A 24,448-nucleotide genomic window follows, 5' to 3' on the forward strand; every position below is an offset into this window, starting at 1 on the left:
GGCCGCTCTCTAGAGAGGCTCCTGCGACCCATCACTTAATCCCATATTATCTGCTACAAATCTGCATGCTGAGACACCCACTGGGCATCATTCAGCCCCCCGAGAACCACTTGAGGCACCCAGCAAAGTGTGGATTTCACAGGAGCTCGGTGTGGCATGCCGCGAGGTGGGGCCTGCCCATGGGAGGCGACCCGGATCTGGTGCCTCGAAACACCCTGGAAGCTGCCAAGACACTGCGAAAGAGAAACCTGCCGCATGAATTGGAAGGAGTAACCAGGGCCGGATTGGTAACGCGGGCACTCGGCAAATGGCTGAAGGGCTGGTATCCGAGTTCTAGCTGTAGGCTGCTTTTTTGGACAGCCCGGGGGCTGTCTGTGCTGTTAGAATGCCACCAGTGGCCCAGAGGGTGCCTGAGTGGCATTTCTAAAGGCAGATGGGTGGAGTTATCACTCCTTTTCTCTCGCTAGGCCAGCTCATTAATGTATGCTGATTGAGCCCGGGCAGGGGGCCCGAGCAGAAATGGTCTCACTTGCATTCATGTGTGGCTCAGCACTGTGAATCTGTGCCTTTTTTAATATCTAAGTGAAGTTAATAAAACTTCGCTGAAGCAGTGTTTTGCAGAAAGGCAACACGCAAATGTGGTGTGCCGGGGTCGATTTTTGATCCCAATCCCACCCTGGGAGTAACCCAATGCTGGTGATTCCCTACCTTTGCCCTGCGACAGCAGCCTTCAGAGATGGTGAACAGGGGCCACCGCTGACATCAGGCCGGAGACCGGGCGAGGCGGAGGCAGTACTGAATCCTGTGGTGCGGCATAGTGGAGACGCGTCGTTTGGAGGCAGCGGAACCAGAGCTGGAGGAAGCTGCCTCTGACAGAGCAGTGTCTGAGCCGGTCGGAGCCCGCGTCACAGAGCAAGGGCACTGCTGGAGGTGACAAGGAGGCCTTTGATGCGATAGTAGCTGGGTGAGTGCACACATGCCCCCAGTGCAGCTGGCATATGTGGTGCCTACCCCTCCTGTCATTGCCTGTGGTGGGAATGAGAAAACGGTGGTTGGGGCAGATTTGAAGAAGAGGGCTGCGGGGTCATGATCTCAACGTGACTGGCCTCAGGGCCCAAGCACATTCCACTCAGAATGTTGGAGTGATCTTCCCTGAGGCAGGAAGAGGGAGGTGATTACCTGGACCCCCACCTGTATCAGTGATAAGGCCTGAAAGGGACTAAGGTCGATACAATGACCCAGCCCATGAGAGGGGCCTAAATAAAGACCTGAGCTACTTGTGGCGGGGTGGGACAGCCCCCAGGCTATCCCACATCACTCCCGAGCCATTAAGAGTCATGTAAGAGTGCCCTGCGGGCTCCAACGAGAGCGACAGATCCAGGGCAGGGGCCTAGCTCCACACTAGGACGTTGGGAAGGGGTCTATGTGGAATGTGCCGAGGAGTGACTGAGCACCTGCGGTGATCCAACAAGACACAAGGAGAAAAAGGGGGTGTGGGCCTCTCTGGGGGAAACCTGATAGGCCGTGTGGAGTATGGGGGAAAGGTAGTGTGCAGCTCTCACCGTACTAAATTGGACAAGTTCACGCTACACAAAAACCAAGATGCAGCGGTAAATTCCCAGGAGCAATCGCAGACTCTCACCCAGCTAGCGCTGGAGAAGGAAGACCTCACACTCCACGACATCATGGTGGCTATAAGTGGAGTGTGAACATCCCTAGAAAAGTTTTTATAAACAACCGCAATGGACCGCACTCCGCTAGCCCCTCCTCCGGGTCGCCCCAAGGGAAGCTGGTACATGAAGTTCTTGAGTGGTTCACCCCAGTGGGTGCAAGTAAGTACTTGTTGAACTGATGATCTCTGATGGAGTTCTTGAGTGGTTCACCCCAGTTGGTGCAAGTAAGTACTTGTTGAACTGATGATCTCTAGACCCGATACATGTCCCGGGTTTTAAAATATCGCCCGAGACATGGCTCGGGTTTCGGGATAACTTCCCTCATCAGTAGAGAAAATAGTTAGGGGTGGAAGAGAGGGCCGCCAAGCAACCATCAAAGGCCTCAGTGCCCGCACAGGCACGCAGGTGCGTCGTCCAGGAGCTCGTCAGCTCAAAGCTCGAGGGAGCCATTTTTATAAACAACCGCAATGGACCGTACTCCGCTAGCCCCTCCTCCGGGTCGCCCCAAGGGAAGCTGGTACATGAAGTTCTTGAGTGGTTCACCCCAGTGGGTGCAAGTAAGTACTTGTTGAACTGATGATCTCTGATGGAGTTCTTGAGTGGTTCACCCCAGTGGGTGCAAGTAAGTACTTGTTGAACTGATGATCTCTAGACCCGATACATGTCCCGGGTTTTAAAATATCGCCCGAGACATGGCTCGGGTTTCGGGATAGAAAAGTTGATAGACTTGGTTGACAAAAGTCTCGCTCATCAGAGCAGACTTCCGAAACATAGACTATGGGGTCAAATATGTAGAAAAGCTACTCAAATCTTCAGGCCGATGCGGAAGTCCTCTAGAAACAAGTCTGTGATCTACAGGCTACAAGTAAACTTCTAGAGGCCAAACTTGACGATTATGAAGGCAGGCCGCAACAATGTGCGAATAAATGGTGTGCCCGAGCGAGCAGAGGGGCCTGCAGCAGACCTCTTTGTCGAGGACCTGATCTTGAAACAACTACAGCCTGGGGGCTCTCTTGATACTTCTCTGTTGAAAGGGCGCATTGTGTCCATGGAGGACGACCAAAACCGCCCCCCCAACCAATCCTGGTTCCATCTTCACAACAGAGATGTCATACTACAAACGGCTTGCAGCGCTCCTCCACTATCATATGAAAATTAAGGGTGGGTGGCGAACTCCACTCCAACAGCGGATTTTGTGGAGTTTTGCCAACTCCGTGCTCCGCTGGTAGCATGAACTTTGGCAAACAATCTCCAACTCCTCTGTGTGGTGGAGTTTGTCCCTGCTGCCCACCCCTAACACATACAACCAAGCCCTGCTCCTGCCCGAGTCCTCTCTACTTGGATCTTAGCATGGCATTCTCTGTGCCCGGTCTGTTTCCTCGTCCTCTGCGGTACAGGATTCGTCTTCTCCTCCTGGGCTGTAATAATGAAACCCCTTCACTGCAGGACTCGCAAGGACTGCGCATGCACGTGCATGGAGAGTGGAGACCGGGTTAGGGTCTCCACTCTCCATGCGCGCACATGCGTAGCCCTCACGAGTCCTGCAGCAAAGTTGTTTCATTAGTTACGGCCCAGCCAGGGGCCCTTGTCACAAATCCACGGCGACCTAGAGAGAACTGGTAGAGGACTGATATCCTGAGGAAAGCATTTGGCCTCTGGTATTTTGGTAACACTTTCTTGTTTCTCAGCATGCATGAAATGGGGGGTGGGCAGATTGGTTGAGCCACAGTCCTCCAAAGTTCAAGTTGGAGTGGGACAACAGGCACTCTGCAGAGTTGGGGAAGCGGGTAATTATAGGCCCGTCATGCAGGGAGGGGGGTTTCATGTTTTCCGGTTCTGTGGGCGTGTTCAATAAGCTTCATATGGAAGGGGGAGGGTGGGACAACAGCTAAACAAGTTTATTATTGTTCAATCTGTGGAAAACGACGGCAACTGGACTGTTACACCACGCAGGGTGGCGTGACAGGGCTCCACAAAAGGCTTCAAGCCTTGGCCCCATTTTTTTGATCCGTGGGCTAGTGGGGAGGGGGGCAAAGACAGGGTGGACCCACAGACCGACCATGGCTGACCTGGGGGGCGCTCACACGTTGCTGCTCCTGTCCTGAATGTAAATGGCCTAGGAGACAAACTCAAATGTGGGATAGCGCTTCACTACATCAAACGCCTCTCTCCAGATGTAGTCTTGTTACAGGAACCTCATCTGATAGGCAACACTTGTAGTGCTTTGGACTGATGGGGCTATAAATTAGTGGTACACGCAGGGTTCACCTTAGGATTGAGGGGGTGGGGACACTCCTGAAGAAACAATTCCCCCTTACAGTGGGGCAGACCTGGATGGATGCACAAGGCAGATACGAGGTGATAGGCACATGGGAGGGATGGATGGTGACAATAGTAACAGTATATGTCCCGTCAGCACTGCACAACATAGCTTTCCCAGACCTGTTGTTGGACCTACTAGAGGGGGAACTTCTGATAGGAGGAGATTTTAATAGGCCCTTAAATGATCCAAGGTACCTATTCCCCCCACGGTGCCCGCCAAGTAGAAGCTCTTGTCTTTCTGACTTTTTGTCAGCCATGGGACTGGTTGATGCATGGAAAACACATAATCCAGACATACAACACTCCACATTACACTCAGGAGCACTGAACAGTCTTTTGAGAATAGGTTACATCCTAACCCTGGCCGATCAGTTCACCAAGTTTCGTGAACTACGACAGCTGGCAAGAGGAATCTCCGATCACTCCCCAGTATGGGCAACTTACAGTGTGGGTACACCGTGACGCTCCCGAAGAACCATCTCGTTGAACCCCTAGTACCTAAAAGTCCCGCATATTAGGTACAGGCTGGTGGAGACAGTGGACCATTACTTTAGAGAAAACTAAACCTCATTAGAGTCCCCACAGATTTTATGGGAGACCTTCAAAGCGGTGGTCAAGGGACAAGCACTCTCCCTCTTGATTGGGCACAAAAGAGAAAGAAGAGCAGCCATAGAGAAGCTGGAAAGGGAGATACTAGATTTAGAGGCGGAATTGGCAAAGAGGAACAATGACACCACGAGGCATACATTTGGTTTTAAGAGACAGGAATATAGAGATTTAATAACCAAGGCTATGAAGGCGAAACACTTGGCGACATAACACAAAATTTATGAAGTGGGTAATAAAGCTGGGAAATTATTGGCATGGCTCGAGAGGTGCAAGCGCGCAAGCCGGTGGGTCACCACTTTAAACTCCTACACTGGAGCAATTATAAAAGGTCCGCAAGAAATCGCTGAAGCCTTCGCTACCCACTACTCCCTTCTCTACACTTCCATAACTCAAACCACTGCAGAAGATGCCACAGAATTAAATCAGGTAAAGCAATGGGAACGAATGGCCTCCTTATAGAGCTCTATAAGTTGGTGGCCTCCAGAGTGGCCCCTTATCTACGAAATATGCCCTTAGAGAGTCAGCAGCGGGGTATGCTTCCTGAAGACCAGCGATTGGCGTCCATAGTGGCCATTCACAAAGAGGAATAAGCCATCGGAAAATGTACCTCCCATTGCCCCATCTCACTGCTTAATGCAGAGTCCAAGATTCAAGCCAAAATACTAGTGTCCTGACTTATACAAATCATCCCCAAATTGGTTTGCCGGGACCAATCCGGCTTCATGCCGAGGCACAATACGGCACTCAATCTGCCTCATGTTCAGGGAGTGCTTGGTCGGGTAGAGACCATACAGGAAGATGCTGTGGTTTTATCCCTCAGTCCCCGCATGGCCTTCGACACTGTCGAATGGTTATATGTATTTCCCATACTGGAACGATTGGGCTTTGGTCCTAAGTTTCTCGCATGGCTACCGTTTCTCTACAATCAACCCCTAGCACAGGTGGTGGTAAATGGGTGTTTTTCCAGTGTTCTCCCCCTCCTGTACGGAACCAGACAGGGATGTCCCCTGTCACCGCTAATTTTTGTTCTAATTCTTGAGCCCTTGGCGACCTGGGATCAGGAAGACCCGCTGATATGGGGGCTGCGTTGGGCAGACGACTGGGAGGACAGAATATCTCTGTATGCCGACGATGTGCTCCTCTATGTTGTGGTGTCGCCGCCTCTATCAACAGAATACTGAATATATTCACCAATTATAGCAGGTATTTCAGATACACAATTAATTGGTCCAAATCTACGCTATAAGGCCTCCAGCCCTACCATTGGAGTGTGCAGCGAAGGTGGTACCAGGCAGCTTTCGATATCTCGGGATATACGTCATGACAAACCCTGATCTCTTCTACACCCATAATCGTAAAGACCAACTGACACCACTGCATTGAGATGTTCGCCATTGGAGATCAATGCCACTCTCCTTGCTCGGGTGGACAGCCCTATTCAAAATGATGGCGCTCCTGCGATTTCTTTACGCTTTGCAAAATGCACCATTCCCTGTCCCGGGGTCCTATTTCAAGGCCATAGAAGGTGAGATCAGAGCACTACTGTGGGATGGAAGGCTGCGAATAGCTAGGGCGAAGCTGACGCGAGGATGGTATGACAGAGGGATAGCACTACCTGATATCTGGAAATATTACTGGGATGCGAAACTGGCAGTCATCAATCAGTGGGTACACAGGCCTCAAGATAATCCGCATATCGAATGGACAGTTATGTCCTATCGACCAGGAGGATATATGCGTTCCCTATTTATCAATACCAGGAGACTCCACCTCACTGGGCCGACTGAACTGATGGTTCATCTCTGGATCTCGATACATAGAGAGCTAGGTTGGTGGGACAAGATCACACAAACTACACGCTATAGTACACAGAAAGACTAGAGGGCATATGTATCAAACACCGTATTTGCGATTCCCAAATAGCGATTTTTTGAGAATCGCTATTTGAGAATTGCAAAACGGGATGTATTTAAATATTCGCATATATTTTGCGAACTCTTAATATTCCCTAATTGTGATTAGCAAATTGTGAAATCGCAATTAAGGAATACCTTCCCATTCATTCCTATGGGCCAGGAGGCCCATAGGAATGAATGGGAAGTAATTCTCAAATTGCGAATTGCAATTTGCTAATTGCAAATTGATAATAATTTCAAAGGTGCAAGGGTGTCATGATGACACCCTGATGCACCCCTGAAATGAACATGTGTGTGCATATGGCGCACATACATGCCCTAAGGGCATGTATGTGCGCCACATGGCACTTTGAAAAATGTCAAAAATTGCATTTTTCAAAGAAATCGCAAATTACCACCAACTTGAAGTTGGTGGTAATTTGCGATTTCTTAAGGAGAATTCGCACAACTTGGGTGCGTGTTACATAGCATTTAAGGAATTGCAATATGTGATTCCTTAAATGCTTACGCAAAATTAAGGTATCGCTAAATTAGCGATTCCTTAATAATGCGATGCGAAAATGTCACATACATCGCGTTTTGCGATTTTGTATTCGCAAACGCTGTTTTTTTGCGATTCTCAGCGTTTGCGAATACAAAATCGTTTGATACATATGCCGCTAGGTATGTTAAGTAGATGCCCAGGCTTTGACAGATGGGATCTTATAGGTATCTCAAGAGTGGGAGACCTGTGGTCAAGGGGGAATGTGGTCCTTTTCCCTGATATGCAGCAGGACTATGACCTGGCAACAACGGAATCATTTCGATACCTGCACATAAGACACACCCTACTTGCAGTTATGCCACGAGGGGACGAACTCCCTGAGGCATCACCATTAGAAGACAGACTACTAACGGATCACATGAACTGTAGGGCAATCTCCCTGACCTACCAAAAGCTTATTAATAATTTCCCGGATCCCCTCCTCCGTCTTCGAGAGCATTGGCAAACAGATTTGGGAGACCTAGCAGATGAGGACTGGCCAGAAACCCTACCCTCTCCTAAGGTTGTGGCCATATCAGTGAGGCTGAGACTGCTTCAACTTAGAATACTTCATAGATCTTATCTCTCTTGCAGTACCCTGGTTAAGATGGGCAGAGGCTTGGACTCTAACTGCCATAGGCAGTGTGGGAGGGAGGGTACCCTCTATCACATTTTATGGGACTGCCAAGTGGTGAAAGACTACTGGGAAGCCATAATGCATTGCATACAGGAAGTGCTTGGGGTGGAAATGTTACCTAAGTTTGGGTGGTGAACTCCGCTCCACTCGCGGATTTTGCAGAGTTTTCCACCCTCCGCGTAATGCAGGGCTCGTTGAGTTCCTGGAGTTTTTTTCCTTGCTCGCGTTCGTCAACGTCAAGTTGACGAGCGTAAGCAAAAAGAAAATCTAACTTCTGGCGAGAATTTTCCTCGTTCGCGATTGTCAACATCAAGTTGGTGAGAGCGAGCATGGAAAATCGACCTCCCGACGAGATTTCTCAACACGGGCGGTCAGATTTCTCATTGCGAGTGGTCGCATATGCTCGCGACCGCTCACGTTGAGAAACCTTCCGTTCGCACTGAGAAAGCTGCCACTCGAGCAGCAGTAAGGAAGCAGCACCTGCTTGCGCTGTGCATGGTGGCGTTCGCGATGCTTGCACAGTGCGGAAAAGCACCTGGCACTGAAACACACCGTGAACGGCATTTAGCATGGTGGATTTTTTTTGCAACTCTGACCAAGCTTAATGTTACAATCGCCTAAGTGGTGTCTCTTAAACATATGGAAAGCTATGGATCTGAACTGTAAGGAGCAGTCCTCGGTAATCTTGGGGATGACTATTGCCAAACGCAACATTGCACGATTGTGGTAAGCGCAGGCCTGAGACTTCACACCTTTGACAATCATGTTGACTGGACTGAGCGGGGGGAGTCCGGCCTAATGGTGAAAATATGGATCTGTATGTTGAATACCCTGTTGATATCCTTGGCTACCTTGATGTATTTGCCGCTGAATACTTCGTTGTTTCATCAATAAAAACAATAATAACTTTTTTCAATGTCACATGCCCTACCTGGCACCACAGTTGTGTTTTCCCTTAAATGGCTTTTCCATGGAGGGAAAATGTCTGCACGCAGGGCAACTCTAGATTTGACTAGCTGGCCTGGTAGGAGTGGATACTATGCTAAACTATGCTGATTTGTAAAGCTCTTAGCTACCCGAAGACTTCCCGGCACGGAGTGAGTCACAGATGCACTAGCTCACTTAACTTAGACTAGGGGCTAGTGTGGAAATAGCTAGGTTTGGCAGGATGAGGCAATGTGTGTGTAGGGCCCCCTTCCAAGAGAGGCTTATTGCCCTTGGGACACATCTTGGGAGATCACATCCCCTTAGGAGAAAGGATACCATACTGAGCGCCACCTTGCTCTCCCTCCATCTGTGACTCCTCCTGCACCCCTTGCCTGTGACAGGTGGAAAGGGAGGGGAAGCTGCCTCAGTACACACCGCTTGCGAGGACGTGGGCGGGGAGAATGCACATGTGTTAGTGGGCACGGGAACCCAGGAATTAAAAGGAAAAGGGTCAAAAGAAGCGCGGAGCAAGGATGCCCTACAGTGACAACAAAAGGAGCCACTAAAAAGTATTCATAAAAACGGGCCAAGGAGCATCCTAATAATGCCCTGTGAGGGCACCACATGCTTATGTTATGGTTTCAGAGCAGACCCAACATGGGCAGGGGCACCACCAACGTTTTATCAAGGGGTTGTGAGGACCTGCAGAACATGTAGCACCATCCAAGAAATGCTTCACAACTTCACCCTAACTCTTCTGTGGTCTTGCGCACATGACCCTAGTCACTGGCTGAGTTAAAGCTTTTGCTCTCCGATTCAGGAGAGAAGTGAACCCTTGTGGTTGACTGCAATATGTGGCCCGTACACAGTAAAGAACACTTAACACGTTGATTTTCTATGCTTCATTTAAAATGCTTTATTAAGAATCTTAATGGCAAATGCTGAATAGAAATATTGTTCCTAAGGGTTTTTAATGATGGTATAATGATAAATCATAACATGTGGTTGTTGATAATAATGTGATCACACCCTGGCAAAGCCTGTAGGTCTGCATTATATAAAGTGACATTCCCTCATAGTGTGATGTTGCATCTAATATACGTGGGGGGGCATTGTGATTATGGATTTCACGATCTGCTAGAGGTGAAATGTGGTATCAGTGCGTCACCTAAGGTACTTCCATCCACCTGATGTATATATTTTTGACTTAATGCATAGTATGTCAGTCAGTCATGTTAGCTTTATTTCGATAAAAGCATATCTTAAAAGCTGTGAAACACAGGTTAAAAAACTACATTATACAAGGTACAAAACATTTTATCAAATAATAAAAATACCCTAAGTGACTGAGTAACATATTTCATCAGAGGATCCTTATGATGAGATAATTGGCAATAGCACTAAAAATAATATTTACAAGATAAAAATATATAAAAAATACATTCACAAGGTGCAAATAGCTCTTAGCGGCAACAATACTTAAGGATTAGCTTTCAGAGTTCTCAGTCTAATCTTCCATGCCCAGCTCAAGAATTTGGCCAAGCCGCACGCGTGTAGTGCTCGTGCATCAGATCTTAGGATGCGCAACGCCACAAGGTGGCTGCGAGTACCCAACTCCCTGCAGAGCAGTTTAAGCCATCGTTCCCTTGGCACTTTATAGGCTGGGCACACGAACATGACATGAGCTATTGTCTCAAGGTTTGCTTTGCAATTCGGGCAGGAGGCTAGTGTCTGGTAGGGAGCCTTCCATCGAGCGGTCATTTCACGGGTGAGGAGTGAACCAACCCTGATCTCAAAATACAGAGCTCTGTCATAAGGTTTTTGTATGACATCTGGGTATGGTTCATAATAGGTGGTATATTTATGCTGCATAAACTCCTCAGATAGCCTACCTAGTTTGCAATCTAGAAAACCCTTATTGTGGACCCAGGACCAATAAACATAGTATGTAGAAGAGTATGTGTGTGTAATAAATGTACTTTTCCTTTTTTTAAGGAAAAAGCACTGACTAGAAAATAATTGAGTGTTGCTGTTGCATGCCAGCAATTTCAGCTTACTAGCCCACACCACCTACCATGAGCAGACCCTGAACTGCGCAGCTTCACTTTGCTGAGAAAGTTAAGCGCTACAAAATTTGGTTTATTTTAAGAACACAATTGTGGACTTATTACTTGTGCAGGACTCACATCCTTCACCACTAATAACCCAATTTCTTGCAACTGTGATCATCATATGATGGTCACTTTTAGGCGCGTAGTATAGATTGATCTGCACCGAGTAAGATTAACAAAGATAGGAACAGCAATGATCACGGAGGCGGCGCACACCTCGGCGTAAGTGCCCCGCCGGATGAGACCTAATGGAGCACATCTGAAAAGATTAGCGCTGCTGTATTGCCTTCTCTAGCGCTAGTGCAGAACGAATATTGCTTGCACCTGCACTTGCATTTTGGAGAGTAACAAAATATATGAGCATTTGTGTACAGATAGCAGGGAGATACATCTAACCAATCACATGTGAGGAACTCAACTTGGTATAGTAAGTGGGTAGTGGTGGGAAGCAATACTTTCTGCAATGTAAGCTCTAAACCTTTTAAATACAGTGGGGTTGGCAATTCATTTCTCTCCCTTATACTGTGTGACTACAGGGGTTCCTGAGCCCTTCCTCCATGGGGGTCAGATAACCCTTAATTAGGGTAAGAGTGTGCGAGCTGGTCTTACAGCATGACACTTAGATGTGTGTGATACACTAGTGCAGTGTCACACCTACACTGTGGGAATTTATGCCTACATGTCGTTGAGGGACACCTGGTCCTGTATCATCAGCCTGTAAATTTCTAAAGGTAACACACAATTGTCATTATTGTCTTTCAGGTACCTAAGGGACCTAGGAACGTAGGGTGGCGACAAGGATAAGACCACCGACATAGTGACATATACACTTAGTATATGACACCAGAGGATCCGATGTCCATCCTGACGAATGCGCTGGACTCTGTTGAAGCAATAGACCGAAGCATGTTAATTTAGTGGGCCTGGTGTACTAGTTCCCTATTCCTCCTTTTTAATTTTTCTTAACAAGTGGTACGGTATGTAGTATAATAAACCAGACTGGGTCACCACATTGGTTTATTAGTTTAGCTATCATGGATCTTTAGTTAGTTATAAGTGCCTCCCGGGTTTCAGGGCGCAGGCCGCTCTTCATCAAACACGGTTTTTGAAGAGCGTGGGGATGTCCTATGATGAAGCATGGCACCTGGTGGTGTGTGAGGACATTTGTTCCCACCTTTGTACGTGTCTAGGAGTCGACTGGAAAATATGAAAAATTACAAAATATGGTAAATTAAGGAAATGTTATAAAATTACTTGGGCAGCTTTTTTGTTTATAACAGGTCCTGTTTGGTGGCCAGACAACCCTTGAGGCCCTATAGCCTGTGGTTCCTCACCGTGGATAATTCCCATTGTTTTTGTGACTTGATGATTAGTGCAACTGGTATGCTCGGGAACAAAATTTGGGCAAACAATAATCAACATCTAAAGTGTTAGTTGGGGTAATACCCACATAGGGATATTGAACCCCTGTTCACAATCCTACAGAGTGGGATTAATAACCCTTGGCAGTCATTATGGAGGGAGGAAATTAATTGTCCTTTGACGATGCTGCAGTAGCAGAGATTTTAGGAGCTCCTTCACTCTTTTTTTTTTTTTTTATATATATTTTTATTTATTAACAGGCTGACAAGTAAAACATACATTAATACATGTACTAGCAGACATATATATAAAATAAAGAAAACAGAGATGAAAGGGAAAGACAAAAGAAAGTAAAAAAATATATAAATTCTCTAATAAATTATAACATTCTTTCAACACAAGGCCAAAATAAATAGCTCTGGAGACAAGTTATAAAGAAAAAAGAAAGAAGCTCGTTATTAGATGCATTAAAGCTCATTGTTTGACTATGCTTAACAGGAGGAAAGAGCGCCATCATTCCACAAAGGTTCCCCAGTTTTTTTCATATTTACTCAATGAGCGTGTTCCCTTAAGATTCGCTAATGCTAGCTCCATCGAGTGAATCTCGGTTACAAGTGCCCATCAATCCCAAACCGTAGGTGGTTTGGAGCAGGTCCAAGCTCTGGCCAATGTTAATTTGGCACATGACATAAGTATAGTAACCAAGGCAGCCTGTGGGAAAGAGATAGGATAAATATCTAACAAAACCGAAGCAGCAGTAAATATGGGCAGCTGAATCAGCTTAATTTTCAAAACCTTCTGAATGTCCCCCCAAAAGGCCTTAAGATTGGGACAAGAGAACAGCATATGTGCCGGGTCGGCTGCCTCGGCGGAGCATTTGGGGCATTTCGTACGATTGCTGTAGGAGTTGTTAGAGGACCATTTGGAGATTTTTTCGGGCATGTAATATAACATGCAGGTCGTTCTAAATTGTTGGAGCCTTAAACTAGATGATCGTACTCGCTTATTAATATTTGACAGGGAACACTCTATCTCTTTTGATGTTATATTTAGACCTAGTAGTCTGCCCCACTTATCAGCTAGTTTAAGGAAGTTGTTTGATTTAAGACCGATTAAGAGACTATAAGTATCACTTATTACTGACTTGTTTTTAAAAGAGTATAGACAGGTCCATATGTCGCTATCCGAAACCTCCTGAACCTGTTTTTTGTTGATCAGATAGTCGTGCATCTGTAGGTGTTTGTACCTCATAGTTTCAGGTAGATCATATAACAATTTAAGAGTGTTAAAATCTAGAAACCCTTGTGTACCATATAGATCCCCTAAAACACTAATGCCTAACCTAGACCAACTATGAACGTTGTTATCATTGAAGATTCCCGGGAGACCCGGATTGCCCCACAGCTGTAACTTTGAATGGAAGAAAGTAGTTTTGCAGTAAGTTAATATATTGCCCCAAATCTTTATTAAGTCTCTTGCGGTCTTGAATTTGACCCTTTTGAAGTAGTTAGGGTCATTTGCTCGTAGCAAAAATATATTTGAATCCTGTTTTAACATAAAGGAGTGAAAAAAACAGTGCCCTTCCTCTGTTAAGTAGAGAGCGGAAGCGTATAACAAAAGCAGACCAAAAGTACATCTTAAAATCAGGAAAATTAAGCCCTCCCTCATTCGTATTGTTTTTCAGAAGATTCAGCGACCTTCTCGCTTTTTTGTAGGCCCAGATAAATCTGTTGAGTGCTCCATCTAGTTGCTTAAAAAACAAATTGTTTAGTGCCAGTGGGATAGATCGAAATAAGTACACGAATTTAGGCAGTACCTTCATCTTAACTAGATTGATTCTGCCAATTAGATTCAAGGGTAGTCTGTGCCATTTTTTTAATAGTAGAATAGTAGATTTGGTTAATTCTTTGTAATTTATATTATTAATTTTCTGTAGTTTGGCCGTTATTTTTACCCCTAGATATGTAGCAACTTTACAAATCTCGGGAACCGCCACGGCTGGGGTGTAGTTAGCTACAACTTGCGTCTTTTGTAGATTAAGTTTATAACCAGACACTTTCCCGAATTTACCAGCCTCTAGGACAATACCTTGTAGTGCCTCCACAATATCCTGTGAATAGACCGCAATATCGTCAGCATATGCTGTTATTTTTAGCACCTGTGAACCGGATCTAAAAGGTACTATCTGGGTTTGGGACTGAAGAGCAAACAAAAAAGGTTCCAATGAAAGGGCAAATAAGAGAGGTGAGAGGGGGCATCCCTGACGAGTACCGCGTAAGATTAAGAAATCTGGAGAGGTCAGGCCCTCATAACTAGTGCAGGCCGTTGGGTTATCATACAGCACCTGTATACCCCGCATAAATTGCCCCCCAAACCCAATTTTAGACAGGACACACCAGAGATAGTCCCACCCCACTCGGTCGAAAGCCTTCTCGGCATCTAATAAGATCATGCCAAGTGGGGTGGACTCTATCTCTGCTACATCAAATGCCGTAATGGCCATGTTTACGTGCGTTGTAGTATCTCTCCCGGTTATGAACCCATGTTGCTGTGGGTTAATAATTTGAGGCAAAATAGGGGACAGTCTTAACTCTTATAAGAGTCATACAGTCAGTGTCACACTTGAGGTGACTGGGAATCACTAAAAACTATCAAGACAGAAATATGCTAGGAATATAGGGTTGATGCCTTTTCAAGAGAGGTGTTAATTTACATAGAGAAGACGCCTTCACTGTTTCAACTTGGGTACCGCATTATAGTGTTCAGTGGCACTATAATATAAAGGGTGATAGACAAGAGTATACATTTGTAACATGGAATGTCCGGGACCTGAATAATTGTGTCAAACGTAACCGGATAGTGGCATATTTGTGTAGGTATGGGGTCTCCATTGCATACCTTCAGAAAATGCATTTGTGGCGGAGTGTGTGAAATATATACAGAGGGCCAGATATTTGCCACGTCCTACTCAGGCTAAGTCCAGAGGCACACTAATAATGGGTAGTGCCGGGAGTCCGATTTAAGCCCACAAGGACCTGCTTGGACCCAGAGGGCCAGTATGTGTTGGCAGAAGGTACACTTGATGCACTTAGCCCAAGTTTATTGAACATATATTTCCCAAACACTGATGATGGTAAATTTCTGGAATCGGTACTTAAGCATGCCCACCTTACTCCTGAGATGGAAGTTATAATGGCGGGTGACTACAATTGTGTACTGAATGACCCAATGGACAGACATCCCTCCAGATTAGACACTAAACCCAAGGTGCAGGAGGCCCTGCGACAGGCCCAGAGTAGCTTAGGCCTGAAAGATATCTAGAGACAGCGCAACCCACATAAACAAGCCTATTTGTGTCATATACAGGCAACAGATACATACAGTCGCTTTGACTATTTCTTTATACAAGCAACAGGCACTCACAGAGTTACAGACGCCCAATACTCGGCCCGCTATTTATCAGATCACTCCCAGCTATTGATAGTATACGTACTGCTTAAACCTACTCCTAGGATTCCACTCTGGAGAGTAAATTCAGATGCACTTACTGACCTGATCTTTTGAGATACAGTATCACAGGAGCTGACACAGTACTTTGGGGCCAACTGGAAGTCCGCGGATAGTGGGGCTGCAGAATGGGACGCCATGAAGGTGGTCCTCAGGGGGATATGTATGTCCATGGAGGTAGGGGTAAGACGAGCCTTGGAGGAAGATTTGGGTAGGCAGGAACACGAATTGGCCACCATGGAGATGGCACTTCCTGTTGAATGGGGTGGCCCACAGCATTTAAATGCTCAACGGCAAAAGGTCGGGGGACTGTGGAATACATTAGACAAGTACATTAGGAACAAGAATAGGAGGCATTGTCATATAGAGGGAGATAAATCTGGGCGCCTACTGGCATGTTTGATCAGAACCGAAATCAGCCCCGACCAGTCCTAGAGATACTTAACAGGAAGGGTGAATTAGTTGATACACAGCAAGAAATCAACACCACCTTCGCAGCCCATTTAGAAGTGGTACATGCAGAACCACAGAGCACCGTGGGTGCCTCGGGGATATCGACATACCTCAGTAAGATTTCCCTGCCCAGACTTGACTCTGAGGCTCATAAGGCCCTTGGTGGCCCGATGAGCAGACCAGAACATAATGGCTGCGATAAAAGACCTAAAAGTGGCTAAGTCACCTGGCACTAATGGATTCCAAGCCGAATTTTACCGACAATTCCCCGTCTTGGTTACAGATGGGCTATTAGACGTGCTTTAGAAGAAGGAGTTACTGCAGACTATGAGGGAGGTGCTAATAGGAGTGGTGCCAAAACCAGGGAAAGACCCAGCATTGATGGGCTCATATAGACCCCTTTCCATGTTACATGTAGACCTCAAGCTCATTAGCCAAGTACTGGCGAACAGACTCCTGCCTTATCTCCCCCAGCTCATACACGAGACCAGTTGAGATTTATACCACGTAGAAACACCCTCAGAAATATCCATAGATTGGCTCATGTCCTGCAATCCTTAGGATCTGTAAAAATGACTACGCCCTGGCCTTTCTTGACACAGAGCAAGCTTTTGATTCTGTGCGATGGGAATACACCTGGCAACTACTTCATAAAATGGCCTTGGGCCTCCGATTTATAGACTGGGTAAAACTACTATACACAAAGCCAACAGCCAGAGTTCGCACAGGACGATGTATATCGGCAGCCGTGAAACTACAACATGGAACAAGGCAAGAGTGTCCACTCTCACCTTTGCTATATGCCATAGCAATAGAACCACTGGCGAGTCATCTGAGACAGGTGCTTGAGGGATGGGGCATAAGGATAGGCGAGACGGAACATGTGGTCTCCTTGTGTGCCGATTATGCCCTAATCAATCTGAGGCAACTGACAGTTTCTATTCCGAAGTTATTGGGTGCCCTAGAGAAGTTTGGTGAAGCATCGGGACTCCAAATTAACAAATCTAAATCCCTGTTGTTCCCACTGGGTGGATTGGGTGGACTCACATTGTCCCAGCTCCCACAGGTCGAGCTGCTTTGGACATTGGACAATGTTCGATATCTGGGTATGTATATAACATGTGAGGAGTACAGTTTTACGACCTGAATATGGGACATATTGTGGCGGGACTTCACAGCTCCGTCCAGTTTTGGAACACTCTGAGACTGTCCTTGATAGGCAAGGTAGCCCTGATCAAAATGGTGCTACTACCAAGATGCCTTTACATTATGCAGAGGACGTTTTATGAACTACCCGCAGGATATTTAAAGAGCTAGACACACTCATGGTGAAACTACTGTGGAATGGAAAACGATGTAGAGTGAGACTCTACACACTGAAACAGACCTGGGATAAGGGAGGTTTAGAGATACCGGATCTGGAATTATTTTATCTGTCGTTGCAGCTACAACATGCGATACATTGGTTAGACACAGATCCAAACTGGGAGAGATCCTTGCTCGCAGGTACATGTGATGGCCAACAATTGCGGACAATACTGATGAGGGGTGGGCGGCCTACGGTAATCATTCTCCCCATTGGTCTGACTGATGGCTAGGATATGGGAACGCACGGTTCAGACCATAATAAAGAATGCCCCAGAGTTGGATATTTAGATTGTCTGCCCCTTTGCTCAGATAGCACAGTCAATATCAATGGGGCGGTGGAAAGAAGGCTGCTGTCTAATTATGTTCAACTTGTACCCCGAGGGTAGATTTATCACACTACCAGATGCAAAAGAAACGTTTGCACTAGGTGAGAGACAAATCCGACAAAACGCAAAGATTGCCACTACGGCAAGACAACTATAGCCAACATTCCCGAAGGCCCCACGCATACACTAGTCACTATGTTCACTATGGCGGGAGGGCGCGCATTTGTAACTCACCTATATAGGTCATTACGTTCAGACAGACAGGGTAAAACACTAAAAGTGGAGGAGAAATGTCAGGCAGTGTGCGGTGAGCCCCTGTCCCCTTAGGACTGGTCGCACATACATTCAGAGGTCTGGAAAGTCTCAGTGTACACAAAGTTCAAACAGACCCAATATAAAATAATACACATGACGTATCTGTCCCCCAGATGTCTGCATGCTATTTACCTGACATGTAACACTCACTGCCCCAAATGTCAGCACCAAGAAGCAGATGTTTTGCATATGGTGTGGCACTACCCTCTGGTAGTGGAGTATTGGATGAAAATGGTTGAGCAACTGCACCGTGTAACAGGCTGGGGGGCCCCGCTAGCGGTGGGTAGTTGCCTACTGGGACTATTGCTAAGGGACCCAAAGTTTAAGATTAGCAGATGATTTGCAGTACTGGAATTGACTATGGCTAAATGATGTATAGCAATACATTGGCTAAGCTCATGAGTGCCTACTAGAGACAAATGGGAGGGAGATTTGAAAGAGTGGGCGACCGCAGAGGAGGATGACATGAGAAACACAAGGAGGGATGACAAAATTCCGAAAGTTCTACTGGCATAGAGAATGATGATACAGGAGTTGATAGTACGCAGCAGGAGATGGAGAGGCAGGCAGGATTGGACACTGAGGACAGCCCGGTGATTGCTGTCCGTACTAATAACACCACGACCCACAACTGATGGAGGGAAATCGATATGTAAATTAATAGTCTTGAGGTATATTGTAAAAAGTACTCTATGTAACCCGTGGAATTATCGATAACTGGAAGCAAGTTGGGGTGGGAGGGTGGCGGATGATAAAATGTTCGGTTATTTCCTTGGTTCAAACAAAAAAGAATGGATTGCAGAGATGCATGATATGGTTATTGCAGAACATCCATTGTGATATTATCTTGCATGTGAAAACTACACGTGAACAAAATTCAATAAATATATATCCTAAAAAAAAATATCAAGTCGGAACAGATAAGAATTGCTTTACATGTGGCATCGATGAAGGAATATCTTAGGAAGAACTCAGCCCCTAGGGGTTTGATTGTCAACAAAAAAACATGCATTTTTCTGAACAACAAAGAGTTGGAAAAGAATTGGTCTTACATAGCATGTAAGTGAATGAGAGACTGGCTGGTACTGCTCATTAATACTGCGCGAAGAGCCAGGTCTTGAGGTGTTTCCTGAAGGTGAGATGTCAGTAATGTAAGTCAGCATTCACTTGTATGGCAAAATAGAAGTCTGACGCGGGAAGAGCAATTTACAAGTTGTATTCTTGTCCTTGAATGGACAAGGTTAAACAGTTGAGTGCATCTTTGCCACAAAGTAATGCAGGAGATATTTCTTCACATTTCCAGCTGTTGTTTTATAGCTGATATAAAGCTCTTGAATCATGGCTGCCATTATTCTATATGGGGGCATTTGATGCAGGAGTGCTGTGAAGAAGGAAAGACAGAAGTGCATAGTGTGACAGCATCTTCCACTCTATGCCACCTCCTTCTCTCTGATCATTCACGGTGAAGGGTTGGTTCGGGGAAGGGATCTCATCTTCATCCTCAGTTGCTCGACAAGGTTTCAGATGTGCTGTGCATGCCACAGAACAGACCCCACACACGAGCCCTTCCGGAGAAAGTCCAGATTTATCGGTCACATGTCCTGATGTCTGGATCCCTCAGTGCATGTGGGTATGAGAGCGCTGAACGAGGATCCTGCCCTAAGGGCTAATGTATCAGGAGCGGCACAGAGAACATAGCAGTCCTGGCTGACTAAACAAAGGAAGACATAGGGCGTGTGGTCACATTTTGTAAGCCTCTCTTTAAAAGAGCCATGTTGACTCAATGAACCAATGTGTGATGCATGCATCTTTTAAAGATATTAAACAGTTAATGGTTCTGCCAAGGGGTAGGGGATTTTGCATAGCTTAGTGGGGAATATTAGGGGTATGAATAGCAGAGAGACAAAGATTAAACTGAGATTGAATGTTAATGGGGGTCCTGGAGTTACTCTGACCCCACGAAGCATGTGAAAAGACAATACACCTCAGTTCTCACCTGAACGATGACAAACACACCCTGGATCACGGGGTAGATAATCATAAGCTTAGATGTACAGCTCATATATCCCAGATGGTGCCCGATTTTAAATCCATTCAAAAGAAGCGTACATATGCCAAAGATGACGAGGCCACCTGTGGAACAACAAAGAAGTAGCAGTGCTTATTTTTAACCTATTTCAACCAAAATACATGTCTCCAGTTAATCTTTATTTTCATGTTTTATATGCTGCTATCCTCCTTACCTGCATTAAATTCATGCCTCCTTGTCTTGCAGCTGCAATATCTATGGGATAATAAGTTTTATCAGAGAAAACGTCTCCGCAGCCACGGGAAGGCATACTATTGCTCTGCTTTGATGACTATTTGACTACAAGCACACCTTCATTCCCATTAAGTGTTCATGGAGCATGAACAAATGAACAATTATGTCTAAACAGAATCAGCATACCCAGCAGGTCTTAACTGAATCTACATACCTACATACCTAGTAGGTAATTGCATGAATTTAGCATTTCATCAATGCAGTGAATTTTACAGCTAGTCTAATCAAGTCATACTAGGAGTTGTAATTGGGATCAATACCTCTGGTCCTGACGAAACGCCTATGTGGTTAGGCTTGAAACATGTTGACCTGGAGAAAAATAACACCCATCACAGTGTAAATCACCACTACCCCGGTTTTTAGTAGTACCAGCTAAAGGACTTAATATTATATTCAAACCAGCCAGGTACTTTTTAGCAACACTTATTTTTCTGACCCTTCCACTTCCATCCCGTCATAGTCAACGCCCAACAAAGGGCTCCCACGTCTTCGTCGGTTGTAGCACACCCCGTCCAGCAGCTGGGCGGGAAGAACCCGATGATGAAGCATGCCACCATGGGAAATTTTGGTGGGTGAGGGTTATTTTAAGAAAAAAAAAATTTATCTGATAAAACTTATATCCCATCGATAGGACAGTCACAAGTGGACTTTTTTTTGTTTATGTACATATGACAGGAGACTGAGTCCCTCTTGTACCTTACCTCTCCCTCCCCCCTTTGGTTTACATTGCAGCTGAAATAGGCATTCTCATTCAGTGAATACCTCCCTCGCTTTTTTTCCTTAGTATATGGATGATGAACAATGAGGTCTTCCCTTGTTTATATACCTCCAGGGTGAGTGTGGGTGCAAGATGTATAAAGACTGTACTGCATTTTAACCGTATCTACTACAAGAATCTGGGCATCTGTATAGGTTAATGCTGTCCTGGTAATGGCAGCAGGTGTGGGTGTGAAGTACCTGAATTCATAAAAGCAGAAGACAGAGTCTCCACGACAGATTGGGAAATACTGAAAGCTAAAATGCAAATGCTCTGTCAAAACTGTGCTCCACAGTAAAGAATGCAGTCCCATATATAGTTCTCTCACTACTGCCTTCACTTAAAAATTAATTACTATCATATGTCATCAGTATTTAAAATGCTAAGCATGTAAATAAAATCATGCTCCCAAGAGTTTGCATTACGTATGTCATGTATTAATTACCTACTGAAGATTGCCAGTAGGTAGTTATAGTTAGGATCTAGTTTCCATAGGAAAGGCGTTTTTTGACTTGCCTATATCTTTGACACCTGTTGATAAATCTTCATGATATTTTCCACGAAAAAAAGTGCCACCATGATTCTTGTTGTGCATGGAAAGTTTTGGGGCAATCCGTCAAGCGGGGGGATCCAAAAATGTTCAATTCCCATGTTAATTCCCATAGGAATTTTAGACATGACTATAGCCTGAACGGCTGAATTGAATTACACCAAATTTGGCAGAATGGTAGCTATTTGTCCAGAAAGCGACCTTTTTGTCAATTGGTGTAAATCCGTTCTGTAGTTTTTGAAATATAAAAAAAAAAAACATTTGTAAATTTATAGGAACGCAGATCCTCCGAGGATCCAACAGTCCCTTTGCTGAAATCTGATTGCCTGCCAACACTTCAACTAGAAAGTGTTGGCAGCCATCTTGGAACTCGGCTTTATCCGAGTCCCACCAAAAAACGTTAAAAAAAGAGAAGGGGCAGGGTAGGAATACCATAATCTCCTAGGTCTCTTAGGAGGGTTCTGCAGAGACCCTGCCTGGACAGAAAAATATATTTTTTTTTAATTTGCTGCAGGAGCCTTGCTGGATCCGTAGCTCCCACTGGAAAATAAAAAAAAGAAGCGCGGACTATCGTGCTTCTGTAATGTTTAGACCCCTGGGTGGGCAAATTCTAATGGGCACGCAGAATGTAAAAGAAGGGGGCACATGGGGCCACCCTCCTGGGGCTTAATTATCCCCCAGGGACAACCTTCTCCCCAGGGCTCATAAGATAAATGTTGTGACGGACCCTTGCACTGCAAGTCCCAGCAAACACTGGGGTCTCATCTGAGAAGCCCATTGGAGGGCAGGTAATTCAAATTCAGTGCTGTAGTAACGCGAGACTTGGGACAAATGCCTATGAATAAGGAAATGTTTTCCGAAACGCGTCAGGCTGCCTGTTATGATTAAAGCATCTACAGAGCCCAGAGGATGATTACTGTTTCCTGAGTGCGCCCTTATTTGCTGAGCAAACTGTGGTTTAATATATATATAAATATATATATATACATATATATACATATATATATATATATATATATATATATATATATATATATATATATATATATATATATATATATATATATCTATGTATATATATATATATATTAATAAACAAATTGCCCTGAAGCATTGAGAGCGCACACAACAACGCTCTAACCATCCGTCTTTCTCTTGCTGCCTGCCTTTCTGCTTCACCTCTCTCTGATGTGCCAACGCGTTTCAAGGTATCACCACCTCTTCCTTGGGGCTGCGAACAAACGACATCTGAGGCTTGCATGTAATCTGGCTTTATTTCTATGCATCACTGCCCCCACTGGGCGTGTCTTTAGGGCAGGTTCTCTCGATGCCTCCTGGGATGTGAAGTCCCAAATGCAAGCGCAGTTATTCACTGTTAGTCAGTTCAAATGTTCATTTGTAATTTAAGCAAGTATTTGTTACCTATAGTAGGTTGTGAAGTGTTCGGGCAGGCTAATTTGCATATAGAATGATGTGCCAGTAATTCTTAAGGTTCAGGATTACAGCCTCAACTCGCTGGTGATTGCACTTCTCATCAAGCTGTCGATGGTGCAAACATTAATAAACAAATTGCCCTGAAGCATTGAGAGCGCACACGACAGCGCTCCAACTATCTGGCTTTCTCTTGCTGCCTGCCTTTCTGCTTCACCCTTCTCTGACGTGCTAACGCGTTTCAAGGTATCACCACCTCTTCCTCGGAGCTGCGAACAAACGACATCTGGGGCTTGCATGTAATCTGGCTTTATTTCTATGCGTCACTGCCCCCATTGGGCGTGTCTTTAGCGCAGGTTCTCTTGATGCCTCCTGGGATGTGAAGTCCCGACCTGCAAAGTGTCCTGCAGATTGTTGGCATCACAAAACTGTTTCTCCGAGGGATCGGATCTCGCAGGACCGCCTCAGGATCAGACCAGGCACACGGCCACAGTCAGGAAAAGCCTGTGACTTCATGGGGAAGCGGGATCATTGTACCCTAGTTTCACGGCCCGGTTTGACTGTAGATGTTGGGGCTGGAACGTTGGGGACTCGAGGGAGTGCTGGACTATTACTTACAGGGACTCTCCATATCATACAAAACCCCCTTGCCAGGTATTACAGCACCTATGGCTCCACAAACAATACCCACCGGAACAGTGCATCATGGGAGCTGCAGTTCACCAACATCGAACTGCAGCTGCAACTGATTAGTAGGAGATCTGTCTCCTGCAATGTTATGAAGTAACTGAGCAAAATTTGTTTCAGAATGGTAAATCATAAAATGTAAACACATGCAATAGTTTACACATCCTATACAGTCCTAAATGTTGAAATCAACACAGTAACTTTATAAATAATGTAATTATTTCTCTGGTTGATGAACCAAAGCTATCAGTGATGCAGCAGGTACAGCTTCACTGGGAACAAAAGGTGGTAGGGGACCTCACTGCACCAGAGCCCTCAAAGTACCTCTACAATAGGCCCAGTGACACTTGTGCCTGGTCCTCCAGTGCTGCACTTCATCCCATGTAACTGGCTGTTACAGACCTGCCAACTTTTGAAAGTATTCCCCGTGTCAGAATAGGGCAGGGCCTTGAAGGGCTGGGGCTTTGTGCCGAGCACAGTTGGAGGCACTCTAACTCATTGCCCTCCCTAAACAGCAAAAAAGCACAACACTTTTGATGCTGCCACAATGTCCTAGGGTGTTTTCCAACCCCATAATGGATATTACTGTGCAGAGCCTCAAAACAATTAGCTGGAAACCTAGCAGCAGTCTATCATTAAGGTTCCCCCTTG

At 45.5% G+C, this 24,448-nt stretch overlaps 1 protein-coding gene across 1 annotated transcript in view; it reads right to left on the reverse strand.

Moving 5' to 3' along the window:
• LOC146810126 (proton channel OTOP2-like) overlaps positions 1–24,448 on the reverse strand; it is a 289,661-nt gene that overhangs the window by 196,322 nt on the left and 68,891 nt on the right. Inside the window, exon 3 of the mRNA XM_085617073.1 lies at positions 20,046–20,182. Within this exon, the coding sequence (XP_085473199.1) occupies positions 20,046–20,182 (137 nt within the window). The remainder of the gene's footprint in view (positions 1–20,045; positions 20,183–24,448) is intronic.

This window comes from Triturus cristatus, chromosome 7 (genome assembly GCF_964204655.1).
Source record: "Triturus cristatus chromosome 7, aTriCri1.1, whole genome shotgun sequence".
NCBI classification, from domain to species: Eukaryota; Metazoa; Chordata; class Amphibia; order Caudata; family Salamandridae; genus Triturus; species Triturus cristatus.